We start from the raw sequence: 19511 nt of genomic DNA on the forward strand, positions 1-19511 counted from the left end.
TGGCCTAGCTGCAACCTGAGTGACATCAGTGAATACACTGATGATTATGGTGTAATATGGTGAGTGCTGTGGTAGATGCATGGCATTCATGCCATGAGATTGTTATAGGAGAAGCACTTAACTCAGACTGGAGAACCAGAAGCATTCCTGGAAAAAGAGAGCCAGTGTCTGAAGGACATATAGGACTGAGCTAGGCAATTTAGAATTGGGAGGTTGTGCCAGGCAGAAAGAATGACACAACAAAGATTCAGAAACTAGAAAAAAGCAAGAATCCATCTAGGTCACTGAGGTTCAGTGACCCAGTATAAGGTGAGACTGATAAGAGGTGGGGTGGGAGTATTTGGCAGAGGCCAGAATGTGGAAACCTTATACATGCTAAGGAGCTTGGTCTTGATCCTGTAGACAGCAGGGAGACATTCATCCCTTTCTAAGAATACCATTATTTTCCTTATTATATGTACTGTATATGTATAAATAGTTCCTTATTTTATATATATATATCACCCCTCTCACCCACTGACCTGAACAAGCACTAATATTTTGGTGTATTTCATGCATGTGCGCATGTGCATATTGTATTTATATTTTTCATTAAACCGAAAAGTGACATAATGAGATACTCACTTTAGCTCAGTGGTTTGCAATCAGGGGCAGTTTTACACCCCAAAAGGCATTTGACAATGTCTGAAGACATTTCTGGTTTCTACAGCTGAAGGGTGGTGCTATTGGCATCTGGTGGGTAGGGGTCAGAGATGTTGCTAAACATCATATAATGCATGTGATAAACCACCACACTGAAGAAATGCCAGTAGTACCAAGGCTGAGAAACTGCTCTGTCTATAGCTGGCAGTGTGGGAATATACGTGAGAGATCATTAGGGTATGGCTTAGTAGGACTTATGAACAAATGCATCTGAGATAGCTTTCTATCTCTTGAAATCACCCAAATCCAGAGGACTTTAACCAGCGTGGTTTTTGTGACGGCACTGTTGTTTTAGTCAGTCTCCAAGTGGAAGCCCTTCACACCAGAAACATACACTAACTGGAATATGTTACAGTATTATAACATACATTTACAGCAGGCCTGGAAGTGACTGTGGAGACTCTGGGCCTCCAAGCCTCCTGAGTCCTACACCCTGCCTGCTACCTCGATCCACAGTGGCTCCCACGGCCTTGCACACTGTCAGGGAGCGTGCATCCTTGCACTCACAGCACACCCTCACTCTCAGTGACACTCTTTCCCAGTTGTGCCACCTGCCATCCTTAGGAATTCCCCTTAACTCCAAGTCAGGCTAGGGCCCCAATCAGCTGATGAGAATGTTGAGCTGCGCAGGGACACCAAGAGGCTGGCCTCTCCGCAGGACTTTGGGAAGAATCTTCACAGTCAGGCATGTTCTCTTGGCTGCAGGCAAATGGAATTACTTGTCAGTTCCCAGCTTCCTTGCTGTCTTACATCTCCAGGCTTGTGCTCCTGGTGTTCTTAGGCTCTCATACCTGTTCAGCCAGCACCTTCTCTCCCTGTTACTTTCCCAGTTCGTCCCAGCAAGTGCTCACCAGCCCCTCTGCATTTTCATTTTACTTAAGCCCCTGTATTGTCCTTATAACATTGTGGCTTGCCTTTTGGCTCTTTATGTACCTAATCTTTCCTGTCACAAAGCCTCTTAGAACAGTCTCTATATCAGTCATATTTATTTCCTTCAAACCACTCAAAATAGTACTTAGCATGTAGAAGGCAGGCAGGCTCAATAAAGACGTATGAAAAGGAAGAGTACAAATAAAAGCAATATTTTAACTTCTAAATATTATTAGTATAGAGCTGGTACTTCAGAATAATATGAAAAATCCATGTTAATTTTAATTTCTGTTTAAATTTTGAGCTAAACTATAAAATATATGCTGTTTTTGTTTGTTGTTGTTCAGTTGCTAAGTAGTGTCCAACTCTTTGCAACCCCATGAATTGCAGCATGAACTCCCCAAGAACACCAGGATTCACTGTCCTTCACTATCTCCCTAAGTTTGCTCAAACTCATATCCGTTGAGTCAGTGATGCCATCAAATCATCTCATCCTCCGCCGCCTCTTTCTACTTTTGCTTTCAATCTTTCCCAGCATCAGGGTCTTTCCCATTGTCAGCTCTTCATATCAGGTGGCCAAAGTATTGAACTTCATCTTCAGAATCAGTACTTCCAATGAATACTCAGTTGATTTCTTTTAGGATCGACAAGTTTGATCTCCTTGCTGTCCAAGGGACTCTCAAAAGTCTTCTCTAGCATAATTCAAAAGCATCAATTCTTCTCTGCTCAGCCTTCTTTATGGGCCAACTCTAACTTCCTTACGTAACTACTGGAAAAACCATAGCTTTGACTATACGGACCTTTGTTGGCAAAGTGATATCTCTGCTTTTTAATACATTGTCTCAGTTTATCATAGCTTTTCTTCTGAGGAGCAAGCATCTTTTAATTTCATGTTTAATACATGTTGTTATATTTTAAATGTAAAATTATTTGGCCTCCTAGGTTTTATGCTCAGCTTTCAAGAGCCACGAAGCAGTTAGGGCTTTGAATGAAGGAAAACTGCATCTTGACAATTTTAACTGATCTGACCTAGTCTGAGTTTATTTAATTCTTGATTCCTTCTTCTGTGCTCTTAATGAAGGAGAGGACTTGACTTCATACAAGAGCTCTGAGTCATACAAGAATTCAGTTCAGTTCAGTCACTCAGTCGTGTCCAACTCTTTGCAACCCTGTGAACCGCAACACGCCAGGCCTCCCTGTCCATCACCAACTCCCGCAGTCCACCTAAACCCATATCCATTGAGTCGGTGATGCCATCCAACCATCTCATCCTCTGTCATCCCCTTTTCCTCCTGCCCTCAATCTTTCCCAGCATCAGGGTCTTTTCAAATGAGTCAGCTCTTCACATCAGGTGGCCAAAGTACTGGAGTTTCAGCTTCAGCATCAGTCCTTCCAATGAAAGTCCTTCCATCTCCTTTAAGATGGACTGGTTGGATCTCCTGGCAGTCCAAGGGACTCTCAAGAGTCTTCTCCAACACCACAGTTCAAAAGCATCAATTCTTTGGCACTCAGCTTTCTTTATAGTCCAATTCTCACATCACATCCATACATGACCACTGGAAAAACCATAGCCTTGACTAGATGGACCTTTGTGGACAAAGTAAATGTCTCTGCTTTTTAATATGCTGTCTAGGTTGGTCATAACTTTCCTTCCAAGGAGTAAGTGTCTTTTAATTTCATGGCTGCAATCACCATCTCCAGTGATTTTGGAGCCCAGAAAAATAAAGTCAGCCACTGTTTCTACTGTTTCCCCATCTATTTGCCATGAATGATGGGACTGGATGCCATGATCTTAGTTTTCTAAATGTTGAGCTTTAAGCCAACTTTTTCACTCTCCTCTCTCACTTTCATCAAGAGACTCTTTAGTTCTTCTTCACTTTCTGCCATAAGGGTGGTGTCATCTGCATATCTGAGGTTATTGATATTTCTCCCGGCAATCTTGATTCCAGCTTGTGCTTCCTCCAGCTCAGCATTTCTCATGATGTACTCTGCATATAAGTTAAATAAGCAGGGTGACAATATACAGCCTTGAAGTACTCCTTTTCCTATTTGGAACCAGTCTGTTGTTCCATGTCCAGTTCTAACTGTTGCTTCCTGACCTGCACACAGATTTCTCAAGAGGCAAGTCAGGTGGTCTAGTATTCCCATCTCTTTCAGAATTTTCCACAGTTTATTGTGATCCACACAGTCAAGGCTTTGGCATAGTCAATAAAGCAGAAATGCATGTTCTTCTGAAACTCTCTTGCTCTTTTGATAATCCAGTGAATGTTGGCAATTTGATCTCTGGTTCCTCTGCTTTTTCTAAAACCAGCTTGAACATCTAGAAGTTCATGGTTCATGTATTGCTGAAGCCCGGCTTAGAGAATTTTGAGCATTACTTTCCTAGTTTCTATTAACTCTTACTCTTCAATTCAGGCTGCACACCCTTACTTAGGATTATAGATTTAAAAAATCAAAATTCATCTCAATTTTGGACCTAGGTCTTAAAATTTTTTCACCTTCTACTGAATTTTGGAGAAGCCATATAAATAGTAAAAGCATAATTGTTCTTGTGAAGAGGAACTAAAAAGCCTCTTGATGAAAGTGAAAGAGGAGAGTGAAAAAGTTGGCTTAAAGCTCAACATTCAGAAAACTAAGATCATGGCATCTGGTCCCATCACTTCATGGCAAATAGATGGCGAAACGGTGGAAACAGTGTCAGACTTTATTTTGGGGGGCTCCAAAATCACTGCAGATGATGACTGCAGCCATGAAATTAGAAGACGCTTACTCCTTGGAAGGAAAGTTATGACCAACCTAGATAGCATATTGAAAAGCAGAGACATTACTTTGCCAACAAAGGTTTGTCTAGTCAAGGCTATGGTTTTTCCAGTGGTTACGTATGTGAGAGTTGGACTATGAAGAAGGCTGAGCACCGAAGAAGTGATGCTTTTGAAATGTGATATTGGAGAAGACTCTTGAGAGTCCCTTGGACTGCAAGGAGATCCAACCAGTCCGTTCTAAAGGAGATTAGCCCTGGGATTTCTTTGGAAGGAATGATGCTGAAGTTGAAACTCCAGTACTTTGGCCACCTCATGCGAAGAGTTGACTCATTGGAAAAGACTCTGATGCTGGGAGGGATTAGGGGCAGGAGGAGAAGGGGACAAGAGAGGCTGAGATGGCTGGATGGCATCACTGACTTGATGGACGTGAGTCTGAGTGAACTCTGGGAGTTGGTGATGGACAGGGAGGCCTGGCGTACTGCAATTCATGGGGTCGCAAAGAGTTGGACACGACTGAGTGACTGAACTGAACTGAACTGAAGATGCTCTAATAATAAATAAGACATACTTATAAAAATAAGCATCCTGAAGTCATCTTTGTAAGGTTTGCCTTTTGAAAAAATCCCCTTATTAATTGTGGTCTGGTTCTGACTTAGTATCTCTTTAAAATAAAAATATACAGAAGCAGAAAATCTGTTTCCCATTTGCAAGAATACTCTATGTGCCATACTGATCAAGGAGACCTCTAGATTCAGTCAGCCTGTGGCCAGCTCTGAGTTCAGCCACTATGTACCTTGTATAGTGTCTTCTAACTTCTCTGCACCTCCACCATCTGATCTGTAAAATGAGAGCTGTCACAGCATCCACTTGACAAGAGTGATGTGTTTAAATGAGGTAACTTGTCTATAGAGCATACAAATACTGCCTGGCACACAGTACTCACAAATGTAACTATTTCTGTTACTAAGTCTTAATGCTATGTTCAAGTAAAAAGCCACTATTATGTATTTTTTTCTTGGCTACCTGAGTGACAAAGATGTAAAACACTGATCCTAAGCAAGCACAAGAAAATGTTTCTGAGAGATTTTTCAGCAGTGCACTGTGAAAGATCTCCCTACTGAGCATCAGAAATATATCTTCTCAAGATATGGAGATATAATAGAAAATGTGCTATTGATTTTCCAAAACTTAGGCATTTCTTTTCAAAGAAGTTATTTCAAATTCTTTCCACAGATGTGATGGCCACACACCTTCTGTGTCTGTGAGGGGAACCGCTTTGGTAAGTAACCAAAGAACTAAAGGTTATGCTGAATAATTCAGAATTAATGTAATTCCTGGTTGATTACATATTTAAACAGAATTCTCCTTGGTACAGTCTTAAATTTACCTTAGAAGCTTAGATTTCTCCTGCAGAGCTCCAAGTTTCCCAATTGTGATTGGTTTCCAGTTGGCTGTGGTACTGAAATGCTCAAACAGCAGCCTCTGCCTGAGACCTTGCCACTGTCTCTGCTATTTTACCACCTGTCAGTCCTATACAGCCCTAAAATGTTGGATGGAGGAAGAGTTTATTTGAAAGTAGCAGAGGAATCACAATTTGAGACATTCAGACTGTAGCAAGCTGTAGGCAAGACTGCTGAAGGTTTATTGTTGTTTTACAGTTGCTCAATCATGTCCAACTGACTCTGCAACCCCATGGACTGCAGCACGCCAGGCTTCCCTGTCCTTCACCATCTCCCAGAGTTTGCTCAAACTCAATGTCCATTGAGTCAGTGATATCATCCAACCACCTCATCTTCTGTTGTCCCCTTCTCCTCCAGGGGGCAGGCTGTATTTGGGCAGGGAATGTAAAAAGGGGAGAGTTCAGTTTGATTCTGTCAAAATCAAAAGCATATGGAAACCAGCTTTGAAAATTTCCAAATAAACTTGCAAACCAAGGTGGGTCTGCATAAGACCTCTTCTGGGTAAGATCATCATTTGTAGTCAAAGAGGAAGCCACTGATAGGCGAAAAGCATCTGGACAGAACAAGCTACATGAGGGCACTGACCAAACAGGACCTCCACAATTTCTCTGAGTTCACATGTTTATAAGATTGAGAAGCTTTGTTTTCTGTTTCTTACTTTTTTTGCCCTCTTGCATTTTGATCTACACACACCATTGTCTTTCTGTGCAACTCATATATGGTTTGGAGATGGAAGAAAGAGTTTTGAAGGCACCTAAGAGTGCAGGAGGAAGGTAGAGGCATTTTTCAATAGATTTTGCCTGTAGTACTAACACTTAAACCTTTCTCTCTCTTCTTTTTTCAAAAAGCATGGGATAGAATTCTGGTGAGGAGTGCATATATCTCACTTTTGTTTGTCAAGTAAAGAATCTCCCACAGAGCTCCAAGTTTCCCAATTGTGATTGGTTTCACAAACAAAAGTGAGCCTCCTTTCTTCTTCAAGATTAATGCTACTTCTTTCTCAGTAACATTGAACCCTATCTCTCTCTTTTATATGCTTGAGCCCCAGTCATGACACCAGGAGCAACTGCTACACTCTCATGGAGAGCTTATCATCATCCAGGCACTTAACATAGATCATTTTATTTAATACCCAGAGGTAATATATGAAGTAGGTATTATTATTATGCCCACCTAAAGATGAAAAAACTGAGGTTCAGAGAATTTAAAGATCATGCTCAAAGTCACACTGATACTTGGGAGAGTCAGGATTAGAAAACCCAGGTCTCTGTAACTCTACCAGAAGAAGTCAAAAATGCCTACAGCTTCATCAGTCCCAAAGCCCTGTGTGCTTATGAACCGCTGTTGCTCCCTACCTGTAGGCTTGCCTGTAACCGAGAAATGGACTGAACTGGCATGTATACAGCTTTGTTCTCTAAAAGAACAGAACCCTATGCCAGGATGGCTTCCCTGGTGGCTTAGATGGTAAAGAACCTTTCTGCAATGCAAGAGACCCAGGTTTGATCCCTGGATTGTGAAGAACCCCTGGAGAAGGGAATGGCTACCCACAGTAGTATTCTTGCCTGGAGAATTCCATGAACAGAGGAGCATGGCAGGCTACAGTCCACAGGATCGCAAAGGGTTTGGCATGATTGAGCACCTAACGCTACTCCAGGATGCTTCTGTACTCGTGACTTTTCCTCAGAGAAGTGCTCAGAGCTAACCATCCTTTGCCATTTAAGAGAGGTGGTGTCTGAAACAGGTAAGGAGCATAAAAAGAAATGCAAGCACCTAGAAGTTATAAAACAGGAGAGCTAATCTGGAGTTCTTGGGATTTCAAAGTCCAGTCTGAGGACTAGTAAGATACCCTCTTCTTTGACACTCATAATTGCTGTTTGCCTTTAACAATTTCACTTCTCAGAACATGTCAATCTAAAAAGATAAGAACTGGGAATATAAGTGAAAGTCAAGCCAATGATGTAGCTCCCAGTTAATAACTATTTAAAAAGTAAGGGAAAAAAAATAATGAAACTTGAAGACAAGTATAACATGTAGAGCTCCATTATTTATCCATAAAAGTCCTATCCCCTTAAACGGCAAAGAGCTGGTAGTTGGCCAGTGATGCCACAGGGATTCTTGCCAAGACTTAAGATAATGAACTTCCTCTCATTTGGTTGGCAGCCTAGCAGGTATGGTACAAAGGGGATTCCAATATTTTATAGGAGGCTGTACTACATTTTTGGATGATCCTCTGTTCAAAGAGAAGGAAGCTGCTATTTAAACATTTATATCAGCTTAAAAGAAGCCAAGGGTTTCAGAAAAACAGAATTTTTAGTGCTAGAGTATGAAAGAATTTCAATCTAAAATGGAACAGGAGATATAAAATGGAAAATCTTATGCATGCCCCATAAATGCCTGATATACAGAAAACTGATAATAATATTAGAATTTTCTTAAATGATAGACAGTTGGTCAGGGATTGCCTCATATCAGCCATGGGAAGTTTAGCTTATGGTTTCCAGGGGCATGAACAAGAAATGACCTGGATCAGGTTGGCCTTACAAAATAAGCTGAATTGAGTTTTGTTTGTATGACTGGACTGGTTTTGTCTGCTTAGGAAATTTTTAAAGCTGGTCTTCATTTGTTTTTTGTTTAAATAGACTCTCACTGGACTCTCCCCTCATTCTAACTGAACTCATTCCCTGTTCAGATACAGCCTGCCCCAAATCCTCAGCACACTTGCTTGTGCTTACTATGGTTTGCATGTCCCAAATTGCAATTCCTCTATTGCCAAATAATGGAGAAGGCAATGGCACCCCACTCCAGTACTCTTGCCTGGAAAATCCCATGGGAGGAGGAGCCTGGTAGGCTGCAGTCCATGAGGTCACTAAGAGTTGGACATGACTGAGTGACTTCACTTTCACTTTTCACTTTCATGTTTGGAGAAGGAAATGGCAACCCACTCCAACGTTCTTGCCTGGAGAATCCCAGGGATGGGGGAGCCTGGTGGGCTGCCGTCTATGGGGTCGCACAGAGTCGGACACGACTGAAGTGACTTAGCATTAGCATTAGCATTAGCATTGCCAAATAAACTCATGTCTTAATCTGCCTCAGCTTATGCCTTCATTTAGGATGACAAGAGAAACTTAGAAATCTTCTATCTCGGAGTTCTCTCCACCTCAGCACTACTGACATTTCGGGTTGAATAATTCTTTGTTGTGGGGGCTCTCGTATGTATTACAGGATGTTTAGTGGCAATCCCTGACCTCTACCTACTAGATGCCAGTAGTTCACCTCCACTCAACTGTGACAATAAAAAATACCTCCAGAATTTTCCAAATGTTCCTTGAGGAGCAAATTGCCCCCAGTTGAGAACCATCTCCTTAAAGGTGAGGAATCCAAAATCCAAGTGGTCACCATCTCTGAGCACAGACAAACCGTACGGCTCTGGCCACTTACCCACTCCTCATTTCCGAGCACGTTCTGGTGGTGATACGCCCACTCTGTACCCCTAGAAACATACCTCCAGCGTGGCACTATCCACACGAGGCTGGTGTGAGCTCCCTGAGGCTGGGACCACGCCTGCTCACCTGTGTATCCCCACTTCCGGCACAGTGTGAGAACTCCAAAACTGAAAGAAGAAATGAATGTGTGGTTTTTAAGCCACACGGTGCAATGCTGGATTTGACCTTGCAGGAAAACCGATGCAGAGTAAATTCAAGAACACCTTGAAAAATTAATTTGTTGACTTTACCAAGGCATTTGGTAGCATCCATGACCTTAAGCTTCAGTTTTGACAGCTGTTCTACAGGTTTGGCTGCCCTAAAAGTAGTCAGATAATCTGAGGTTACTCTGTGACAGAGATCTGGTTGTCTCATGTCAGCACTGCAAATGTTAGTAGAGTGAGTTGAGGTTGGAAAAACAGCCTTACTTTGCTCAGCATGTTCTATGTACTATGTTTAAGATTGTTAACAAACCCTAAAGCCAGCATTTTGAGTCTCTGGCCTCTAATCTTTTAGGATATTTCTCTAACTCATTAGGCTGAGAGCACCAGCCAAAGTCTACCAGAAAATCCTCTCTAACCACAGAAGACTAGTAATGGCTAATGATAAGGAATTATTAATATTAAGTGCTAAGTACCATTCTGGGCTTCTCAGGTGGCTCAGTTGTAAAAAATTTGCCTGCCAGTGCAGGAGCTAAGGGAGACACAGATTTGGTCCCTGGGTTGGGATGATCCCCTGAAAAATGAAATAGTAACCCACTCCAGTATTCTTGCCTGGAAAATTGCATGGACAGAGGAGCCTGGCAGGCTGCAGTCCATGGGGTCACAAGAGTCAGACATGACTGAATATGCACACACGCACCGTTCTAAAGTGTTTTACAAATATTAATTCATTTAATTCTCACAGCAACATTATTGCTACTGCTAAGTCACTTCAGTCATGTCCGACTCTGTGCGACCCCAGAGACAGCAGCCCACCAGGCTCCCCCGTCCCTGGGACTCTCCAGGCAAGAACACTGGAGTGGGTTGCCATTTCCTTCTCCAATGCATGAAAGTGAAAAGTGAAAGGGAAGTCCTCAGTCATGTCCGACTCTTAGCGACCCCGTGGACCAGGCTCCTCCATCCATGGGATTTTCCAGGCAAGAGTACTGGAGTGGGATGCCATTGCCTTCTCCAAGCAACATTATTATATGAGGGGTATTGTTGTTACTGTATTCTCTTTTTTTCTCATTATTCCAAGAAAGAAAATAAGGCACAGGACAGAAAGGTTAAGCAACTTGCCCAAAGTTGTACAGCTTTTGAGGTTACTCTATGACAGAGATTTGTTTGTCTCATGTCAGGATTTGGACTTGTGTAAAATTCATATGTTTAACCATTATGCTTTCCTACCTCAGACATGCTGTACTGAGTCCTAATATTTTAAATACTCAGTGTCTCAATTTCTGTAATAATCTTCACTAAAAATCTTATATATATAATTTTCTACCTTGGTATAGAAAAAAATCAATCCATAACTGTGCATGGACAGCATGGAATGTTTAAAGCAAGGTTCCTGCTTCAGAGAGTTTACCACTCAACTGAAGATCTCAACATTCATAAAGTAACAATACAAAGAAACGTAGTGGAGAAAACAGAACTAGAAATCAGACCATATGAGTGTCAGCAGTCAGCATCACCTTTTGTTATCCCTGCGGCTTGAATAAGGTTCTTAACTGAGACTGAGTTTCTTCATCTGCAAAGTGGGAATGACAATCCCTACCGATTTCACAAATCTGTTCTAAAGATCAAATAAGAGAAAATATTTTTTAAATATATTGAAAACTGAAAAAATGAGTAATTTTGTTCAGATAAAAGATAATACACAATGTATTGGAGGAATTCAAAAGTAGGAAATATTATTGTGGGAAGCATAGTCTTTGAATTCGGTTCACTAAATATGAATCAATCTCTTATATGCTGATGCTGTTAAGTGCTCAGGATACAAAGGAGAATAGTATGCTTTCTTAGTTATTTTAGAAAGTGGATCACTTCCAGGGTCATTATTTATATGTCTGTGAATCCCTGGTTTCCTAGATCAGAGTAGAAATTAAAAAGTCTGATTCAGGGAGGAAGGGTAAAAATCTAGTGATAAAGTAAAAGTAGAAAGAATATAAACAACTTTGATATGAAATAATATGCATAATATCAGAGGTACATTAAAAATACTATGGTAATTAATTCTTCCTATGAGAACTGGAGAAGGACTCACAGAGAGGATGATATTGGAACTAGACTCTGAAGGATATTTTCAGGAGAAGAAAAGAGAGAGCAAAGATCAGGAGCAGAGACACGGAGTCCTCAAAAGTATACTTTTATTTTGAGTCTTCAAAAGTATACTTTTAATTTTTTAAAAGAACAATAAAATCAAGAGAAACTGAAAAGAAAAGTGCTTGACATTTTGTAGAACTGTGTGTAGAGAGTTTGGAACATGGGGGTTAAAGATAATTGGGGAGAAAAAGCTTAAATCAAAATTTGGAAAAGGATTTTGACACTGTTTTGCTACTCGGAGGTGTTTTGCTATTTGGAGGCCTCATCCTCTAGGCCAGGTATGGGAAACAGGCTTAATCTTTTATGATAACTCTATGGCAATGAAACACTCTTTGGAGGAAAATTTGGAGTCCAAGACATCCCTGACTGAAGACCAATATGTGCTGTGAGCCCCAGAGGATTTAACTTTCTTAGCCATATAATGACCACAATGGTGTGATCACTCACCTAGAGCAGACATCCTGGAATGTGAAGTCAAGTGGGCCTTAGGAAGCATCACTATGAACAAAGCTAGTGGAGGTGATGGAATTCCAGCTGAACTATTTCAAATCCTAAAAGATGATGCTATTAAAGTGCTTCACTCAATATGCCAGCAAATTTGGAAAACTCAACAGTGGCCACAGGACTGGAAAAGGTCAGTTTACATTCCAATCCCAAAGAAAGGCAATGTTCAAACTACCGCACAATTTCACTCATTTCACACTCTAGCAAAGTAATGCTGAAAATTCTCCAAGCTAGGCTTCAACTTCATGTTCAAGTACATGAACCAAGAACTTCCAGATGTTCAAGATGGATTTAGAAAAGGCAGAGGAATCAGAGATCAAATTTCCAACATCCATTGGATCATGGAAAACATAAGAGAATTCCAGAAAAACATCTACTTCTGCTTCATTGACTACACAAAAACCTTTGACTGTCTGGATCACAACAAACTGTGGAAAATTCTGAAACAGATGGGAATACCAGACCACATTACCTGCCTCCTGAGAAATCTATATGCAGGTCAAGAAGCAACAGTTAAAACTGGACATGGAAAAACACACTAGTTCTAAATTGGGAAAGGAGTAGGTCAAGGCTGTATATCGTCACCCTCCTTATTTAACTTGTATGCAAAGCACATCATGCAAAATGCCGGGCTGGATGAGTCACAAGGTGGATTCAAATTTGCAGGGAGAAATATCAATAACTTCAGATATGCAGATGACACCACCTTTATGGCAGAAAGCATAAAGGAACTAAAGAGCCTCTTGATGAAAGTGAAAGAGAAGAGTGAAAAAGCTGGCTTAAAACTCAGCATTCAAAAAACGAAGATCATGGCATCTGGTATCATAACTTCATGGCAATAGATGTGGAAACAATAGAAGCAGTGACAGACTATTTTCTTGGGCTCCAGAATCACTGCAGATGGTGACTGCAGCCATGAAATTAAAAGATGCTTGCTCCTTGGAAGAAAAGCTATGACAGACCTCAGTCTGTTCAGTTCAGTTCAGTTCAGTCACTCAGTCGTGTCCGACTCTTTGCGACCCCATGAATCGCAGCACGCCAGGCCTCCCCGTCCATCACCAACTCCCGGAGTTCACTCAGACTCACGTCCATCAAGTCAGTGATGCCATCCAGCCATCTCATCCTCTGTCGTCCCCTTCTCCTCATGCCCCCAATCCCTCCCAGCCCTAGATAGCATATTAAAAAGCAGAGACATTACTTTACTGATGAAGGTCCATCTAGTCAAAGCTATGGTTTTTCCAGTAGTCATGATGGATGTTAGAGGTGGACTATAAAGAAAGCTGAGCACTGAAGAATTGATGCTTTTGAACTGTGGTGTTGGAGAAGACTCTTGAGAGTCCCTTGGACTGCAAGGAGATCAAACCAGCCAATCGTAAAGGAAATCAATCCTGAATACTCATCGGAAGGACTGATGGTGAAGCTGAAATTCCAATACTTTGGCCACCTGATGTGAAGAACTGACTCATCAGCAAAGAACCTGATGCTGGGAAAGAGTGAAGGCAGGAAGAGAAAGGGACGGCGGAGGATGAGATGGTTGGATGGCATCACCGACTCGACGGACATGAGTTTAAGCAAGCTCCAGGAGTTGATGATGGACAGGAAAGCCTGATGTGCTGCAGTCCATGGGATCACAAAGAGTCAAACACGACTGAGTGACTGAACTGAACTGAACTGAACTGTGTGGGAAACATCTTTAGTATCTTGGGTGAATAGGGTTGACCTTGAAGTAGATCTGGGCAAAAATCTAACCAAAAGAGGTTATATTCACAGTCTATAGGTGATAGAAATACTTCCCACCTGAAGAAATTTTGCTCTTCACCTGACTGTTCAGTTCAGGTACTTTTCATTTCATTATAAATTCAGTATTAAAGAAGGTTATCCAGGAGGCCAGGAAGAATGTACTCCAGTCTACTTAAAGGAAATCTGAAGTTCATTTGAATGTTAAAATGACTGGGAGACAACATTGCTTACTGTCTCTTAATCAAATATATCTACTCTGCAACAAGTACCAAAACTGCAGGTTTGGGAAGAACGGACTTATAAGTTCATGGCTTAATGTTATTAGCACAAATAAAGATTTGGATGAGACTTCTCTGGTGGTCCAGTGGATTCCATTGTGAGAATCTGCCTTGCAATGCAGGGAACTCAAGTTCAATTCCTGGTTGCAGAACTAAAATCTTGCATACTGGGATACAATCAAGCCCAAGCATTGCAACTATTGAACTTGAGAACTCTGGAGCCCACAAACCCAACCAGAGAGTCCATGCAGCTCAATGAAGGTTCCCATGTGATGCAATGAGGATACCATGTGCTGCAACTAAGACCCAAGGCAGCCAAATAAATAAATCTTGAAAAAAGACAGTAGGTAGGGCACAGGAGAGAACACCTTGATGCACTGTAGAGAGAAAAGTGTAACTGTAATTGATCTGATTTCTCAGTTGATTAGTTTCTGGTTTTATTATCTCCAATTGGTATATCCCTATAGTTATAATGTGCTTCTAATATTTTTTTAGTTCTGAATTTAATATAAGTGTGTTAAATTATATCCAATAGCCAATAAACTATCATTGGATTATTTCTTTCTTATTAATAAATCTCCTTTGTATATATTAAATTATGGCTTGCCCATAATTTAATGGGCAAGTCAATGAAATTTAAGCAGGGCTTCTTCTATAAGGAGTAACTGATCTAGATCTTGAGAAAGAAAGCAGACAAGTATAAAAATATTATACTAGATTATGGGAAATGCAAGGATTAAAAGAACCTAGGCTTTAGATTTGGACAGACCTGTGATGGAGAAGTTAAAAAGGTGGAGATTTGGAAAGATTAGAGATGTGGTCTTAAGCGTTCAAGATGAGATGAAATATGATAGTGAATATCAAGTAAGATTCAAGAGGCAGGGACTGGGTAGAAAGTGAACTGAAATCAAAGATGACATAAACAGATGGCAAGATAGTCCATTTTCCTGGCAGGAAGAATCAATATTGTGAAAATGACTATACTACCAAATGCAGTCTACAGAGTCAATGCAATCCCTATCAAATTACCAGTGACATTTTTCACAGAACTAGAACAAAAATTTCACAATTCATATGGAAACACAAAAGACTGCAAATAGCCAAAACAGTCATGAGAAAGAAAAATGGAGCTGGAGGAATCAACCTTCCTGACTTAAGACTATATTACAAAGCTACAGTCAAGACAGTATGGTACTGGCACAAAAAGAGAAATACAGACCAATGGAACAAGATAGAGAGCCCAGAGATAAACCCACACACCTATGGCTACCTTATTTTTGACAAAGGAGGCAAGAATATACAATGGGGAAAGACAGCCTCTTCAATAAATGGTGCTGGGAAAAATAGACAGCTACATGCAAAAAAATGAAATTAGAACACTTCTTAACACCACAAACAAATATAAACTCAAAATGGATTAAAGACCTAAATGTAAGACCAGAAACTATAAAAACTCTAGAGGAAAACAGGCAGAACACTCAGTGACATAAATCAAAAGCTAGATCTTCTATGACTCACCTCCTAGAGTTATGGAAATAAAAACAAAAATAAACAAGTGGGACCTAATTAAACTTAAAAGCTTTTGCACAGTAAAGGAAACTACAAACAAGGTGCAAAGACAGCCCTCAGAATGGGAGGAAATAATAGCAAAGGAAGCAACTGACAAAGAATTAATTTCCAAAGTATATAAGCAGCTCATACAATACCAGAAAAATAAACAACCCAATCAAAAAGTGGGAAAAAGATCTAAACAGACATTTCTCCCAAGAAGACGTACAGATGGCTAACAAACACATGAAATGATGCTCAACATCACTCATTATTAGAGAACTGCAAATCAAAATTACAATGAGATACCACCTCACACCAGTCAGAATGGCCATCATTAAAAAGTCTACAAACAATAAATGCTGGAGAAGCTGTGGAGAAAAGGGAACCCTCTTGCATTGCTGGTAGGAATGTAAATTGATACAGCCACTATGGAAGACAGTATGGAGATTCCTTATGACCCAGCAATCCCACTACTAGGCATATACCCTGGGGAAACCAAAATTGAAAATGACACATGTATCCCAATGTTCACTGCAGCACTATTTGCAATAGCTAAAACATGGAAGCAACCTAGATGTCCATTGACAGATGAATGGATAAAGAAGGTGTGGTTCATATCTACAATGGAATACTACTTAGCCATAAAAAGGAACACATTTGAATCAGTTCTAATGAGGTGAACGAGAGCATATTATACAGAGTGAGGTAAGTCAGAAAGAGAAATATAAGTATCGTGTTTAGTTCAGTTCAGTTCAGTTCAGTCACTCAGTCGTGTCCGACTCTCTGTGACCCCATGAATCACAGCACGCCAGGCCTCCCTGTGGATCACCAACTCCCAGAGTTCACTTAGACTCACGTCCATCAAGTCAGTGATGCCATCCAGCCATCTCATCCTCTGTCGTCCCCTTCTCCTCCTGCCCCTAATCCCTCCTAGCATCAGAGTCTTTTCCAATGAGTCAACTCTTTGCATGAGGTGGCCAAGGTACTGGAGTTTCAGCTTCAGCATCATTCCCTCCAAAGAAATCCCAGGGCTGATTTCCTTCAGAATGGACTGGTTGGATCTCCTTGCAGTCCAAGGGACTGTCAAGAGTCTTCTCCAACACCACAGTTCAAAAGCATCGTACTGATGCATATATATGGAATCTAGAAAGATGGTACTGATGAATGTATTTGCAGGGCAGCAATGACGAAACAGACATAAAGAACAGACAGACCTGTGGACACAGGGGGACGGGAGGAGGGAGAGGGTGAGATGTATGGAGAAAATAACATGGAAACTTACAATATCATATGTAAAATAGATAGCCAATGGGAATTTGCTGTGTAACTCAGGGAACTCAGTCAGGGGCTATGTGACAATCTAGAAGGGTGGGAGGGAAGGGAGGGAGAGGACACGGATGTACTAATGGCTGATTCTTATTGGTATACGACAGAACACTAAAAAATTCTGTAAAGCAATTATCCTTCAATTAAAAAAATAGAGTGGCCAAAAAAAAAAAAGAAAATGAACTGAAAATAAAGCAATTGGAACGGGAAATCGCCTTGTGGAGGCCATTTAATTCATGCAGAATGAGTTAAAGTGAAGTCAGGAGTGGCAGAGCCAGTTTGACAGAAGAAATGCAAATAGAATTTTGGCAGAAGGAAGTAAAGGGGTAGGAGTGGATAATTCCCCAAGGTTATAAAGACAAATTAAAACTTAAAAGAGCAGTGATAGATTTAATGAAATCAAGATAAAATTTGCTAGTAAAGAAGGTAAACAGCTCTCCATCTGTACATCATTCTCATAAGTCCTATAAAACTAGCAAAGATTTAAAATATATATACAAGGTCATGCTTTTCAGCACCTTTTTTTCAGAACTATTAATCAGTTCCTTATGTGTGTCTGGGAGGTTCTACCATTTTACATGATTTCTGTGGATGGAAAATTTAAAAAATTTTAGAATTAAAAAAAATTTTGTTTTAATTTCTAAATCCATTAAGTTCACAAATCTTATGATCCAGTACAAGTTTCAGCTAACTGCCTCTTGATAAGAAAATAGGTACAATGTTAAGAAACCTAAAATTACAGCCACTGGGCCAGACAAACAACATTCCCCACTCAAGAGAAGTAAATTTCTTTCCATTTCCCAACAAGCTCTCTAAGATTCCTGTAGTGCTGTGTAAATTGTAGGCATGTTTTGCAGAGACAGCCTAGATATCTTGCCTGAAAACTTATACAAAATGGAATTAATATAAGCATGGGGAAGTTTGTGATCACTTGCAAACTGCAAAAACAACAAAACATTACAACTAGATAAATAAATGGTAGGAAAATTGATTTGTTGTCCTTAGATTAGGACTTTTAAGCTTGGGATGTTTTTGTGGGAACATGTTGGCTAAAGAAGGTCCAAAAATAATATTACATTTTCTATTTTAAAATTAGCAGGCAAAAATATACAGTTCACCTCCGGAAAGCCAACCCACTGACAGTGCAACTGTCCCCAAGCCAGCAAGCATGAGGGAGGGAAGTACTGTCCCTCCGTGGGATGGTTCACTGCTAGAGGATGAGTTCTTCCAAGGTAAGTCTCTGCACTGAATTTCCTTTGGAATTCCCGGCACTAAAGGAAAGCAAATAATGATTACAGTTTATGCTAAAATGCTCAAGCCCTTGTACTTTATTTTTGAAGTCCTCTTGTTATCCTCACTTGAAGAGGATGGGGTTACATGCTATTAAAAGAAATATTTTAAAAATCTTATATTTAAATATAATGTAAGTAAATATTCTTGGATCAAGGCCTGATAAGTCTATGGAATGGTAATAATGTTAATATATAAACTCAAGTAAAAAGATAAAAGGGTATATCTTTAGACATATATTTATAAAGTTTACTATCCTTAATAGACTTTTATTGTTCCTGATTAGGGCCTAAATGCAGTGATGAAATCTAATTGTTGTTAAACTATTAACCTTGTACAATAGATAACAATAAAGACTAAAACAGATTCCAAAAGTACTATATACCCATGGATCTTATTATGTAAGCATCACTCACCTTGACATAGTTTTTTGTATTAAAATAAACCTGGCCATATGAAACATGAAATCTGAAATCATTCACCAGCTTCACCTTGAGGAACTAAATTCAGTTTGCAAAGGCAATGACATCAGCTCAGCCCTATAGTTAGGACAAGTGGTGTGGTCACTGAGAGACCTCCAGCTGGATGTTCTGTCTGGGCACTCCTTTCAGTAAAATGGTTCCTGGCAGAGAACTTGCTTCAGAGAAAAGAGACCCAGAGGAAAATTTCTGTTCCAACACAAAGGTTTTGCCTAGTAGAGGAGAGCTATTTTTCATGAAGTGAAGAAATAAAATGACTGCTCTGAAAATAAAAAGGAGAAGAACAGCAGACTTTTTCACCTTCAGAGTTGTGAGTCAAATAGCAGTATTGGGATTCAAGTGTTAAGAGTGGTTATCTCTAGGAAGAAGGACTCTAGGTGATTTTACCTCTTTTGTTATACTTTCCTGTATTTTCTATTATAACAACATATTTTTGTGGTCAGCAAAAGACTTTAATGAGGAAAAAATACTATGAACAAGTTGAAAGAGAAAACAGAAATCAAAGAGATTTCATTATAATTTGTTTTAAAGACAGATTCATGAAGACTTTTTTTTGTTTTGCCCTGCCTTATATTTTGGCATTGCTTATTTTATCTGTGGATATAGTGAGTAAGTTACTTAGGGACAGGGGAAAACTAATTTTTTTCCATTAAAGCATTAACAGGATGATTCCTTAAAGAACTCCTTAGTTACAGATATTTAATGCTCAGGACTAGTTCTTTTGCTGGCTATGCAAACTTAATAGTACCAACTAACAAATA

General features: G+C 40.1%; 1 protein-coding gene across 5 annotated transcripts in view; it reads left to right on the plus strand.

Annotated features, from left to right (window-relative positions):
* Window positions 1–19511, plus strand: part of EXPH5 (exophilin 5) — a 105088-nt gene that overhangs the window by 74564 nt on the left and 11013 nt on the right. For 3 of the 5 annotated variants that reach the window (XM_027563819.1, XM_027563821.1, XM_027563822.1), the window contains 2 exons: window positions 5568–5613; window positions 18078–18213. In XM_027563819.1, coding sequence (XP_027419620.1) covers window positions 5568–5613; window positions 18078–18213 — 182 coding nt within the window. The remainder of the gene's footprint in view (window positions 1–5567; window positions 5614–18077; window positions 18214–19511) is intronic. The other 2 variants (XM_027563820.1, XM_027563823.1) reach the window with 1 other exon arrangement.

Source organism: Bos indicus x Bos taurus, chromosome 15 (assembly GCF_003369695.1).
Source record: "Bos indicus x Bos taurus breed Angus x Brahman F1 hybrid chromosome 15, Bos_hybrid_MaternalHap_v2.0, whole genome shotgun sequence".
In the NCBI taxonomy this organism is placed as follows: Eukaryota; Metazoa; Chordata; class Mammalia; order Artiodactyla; family Bovidae; genus Bos; species Bos indicus x Bos taurus.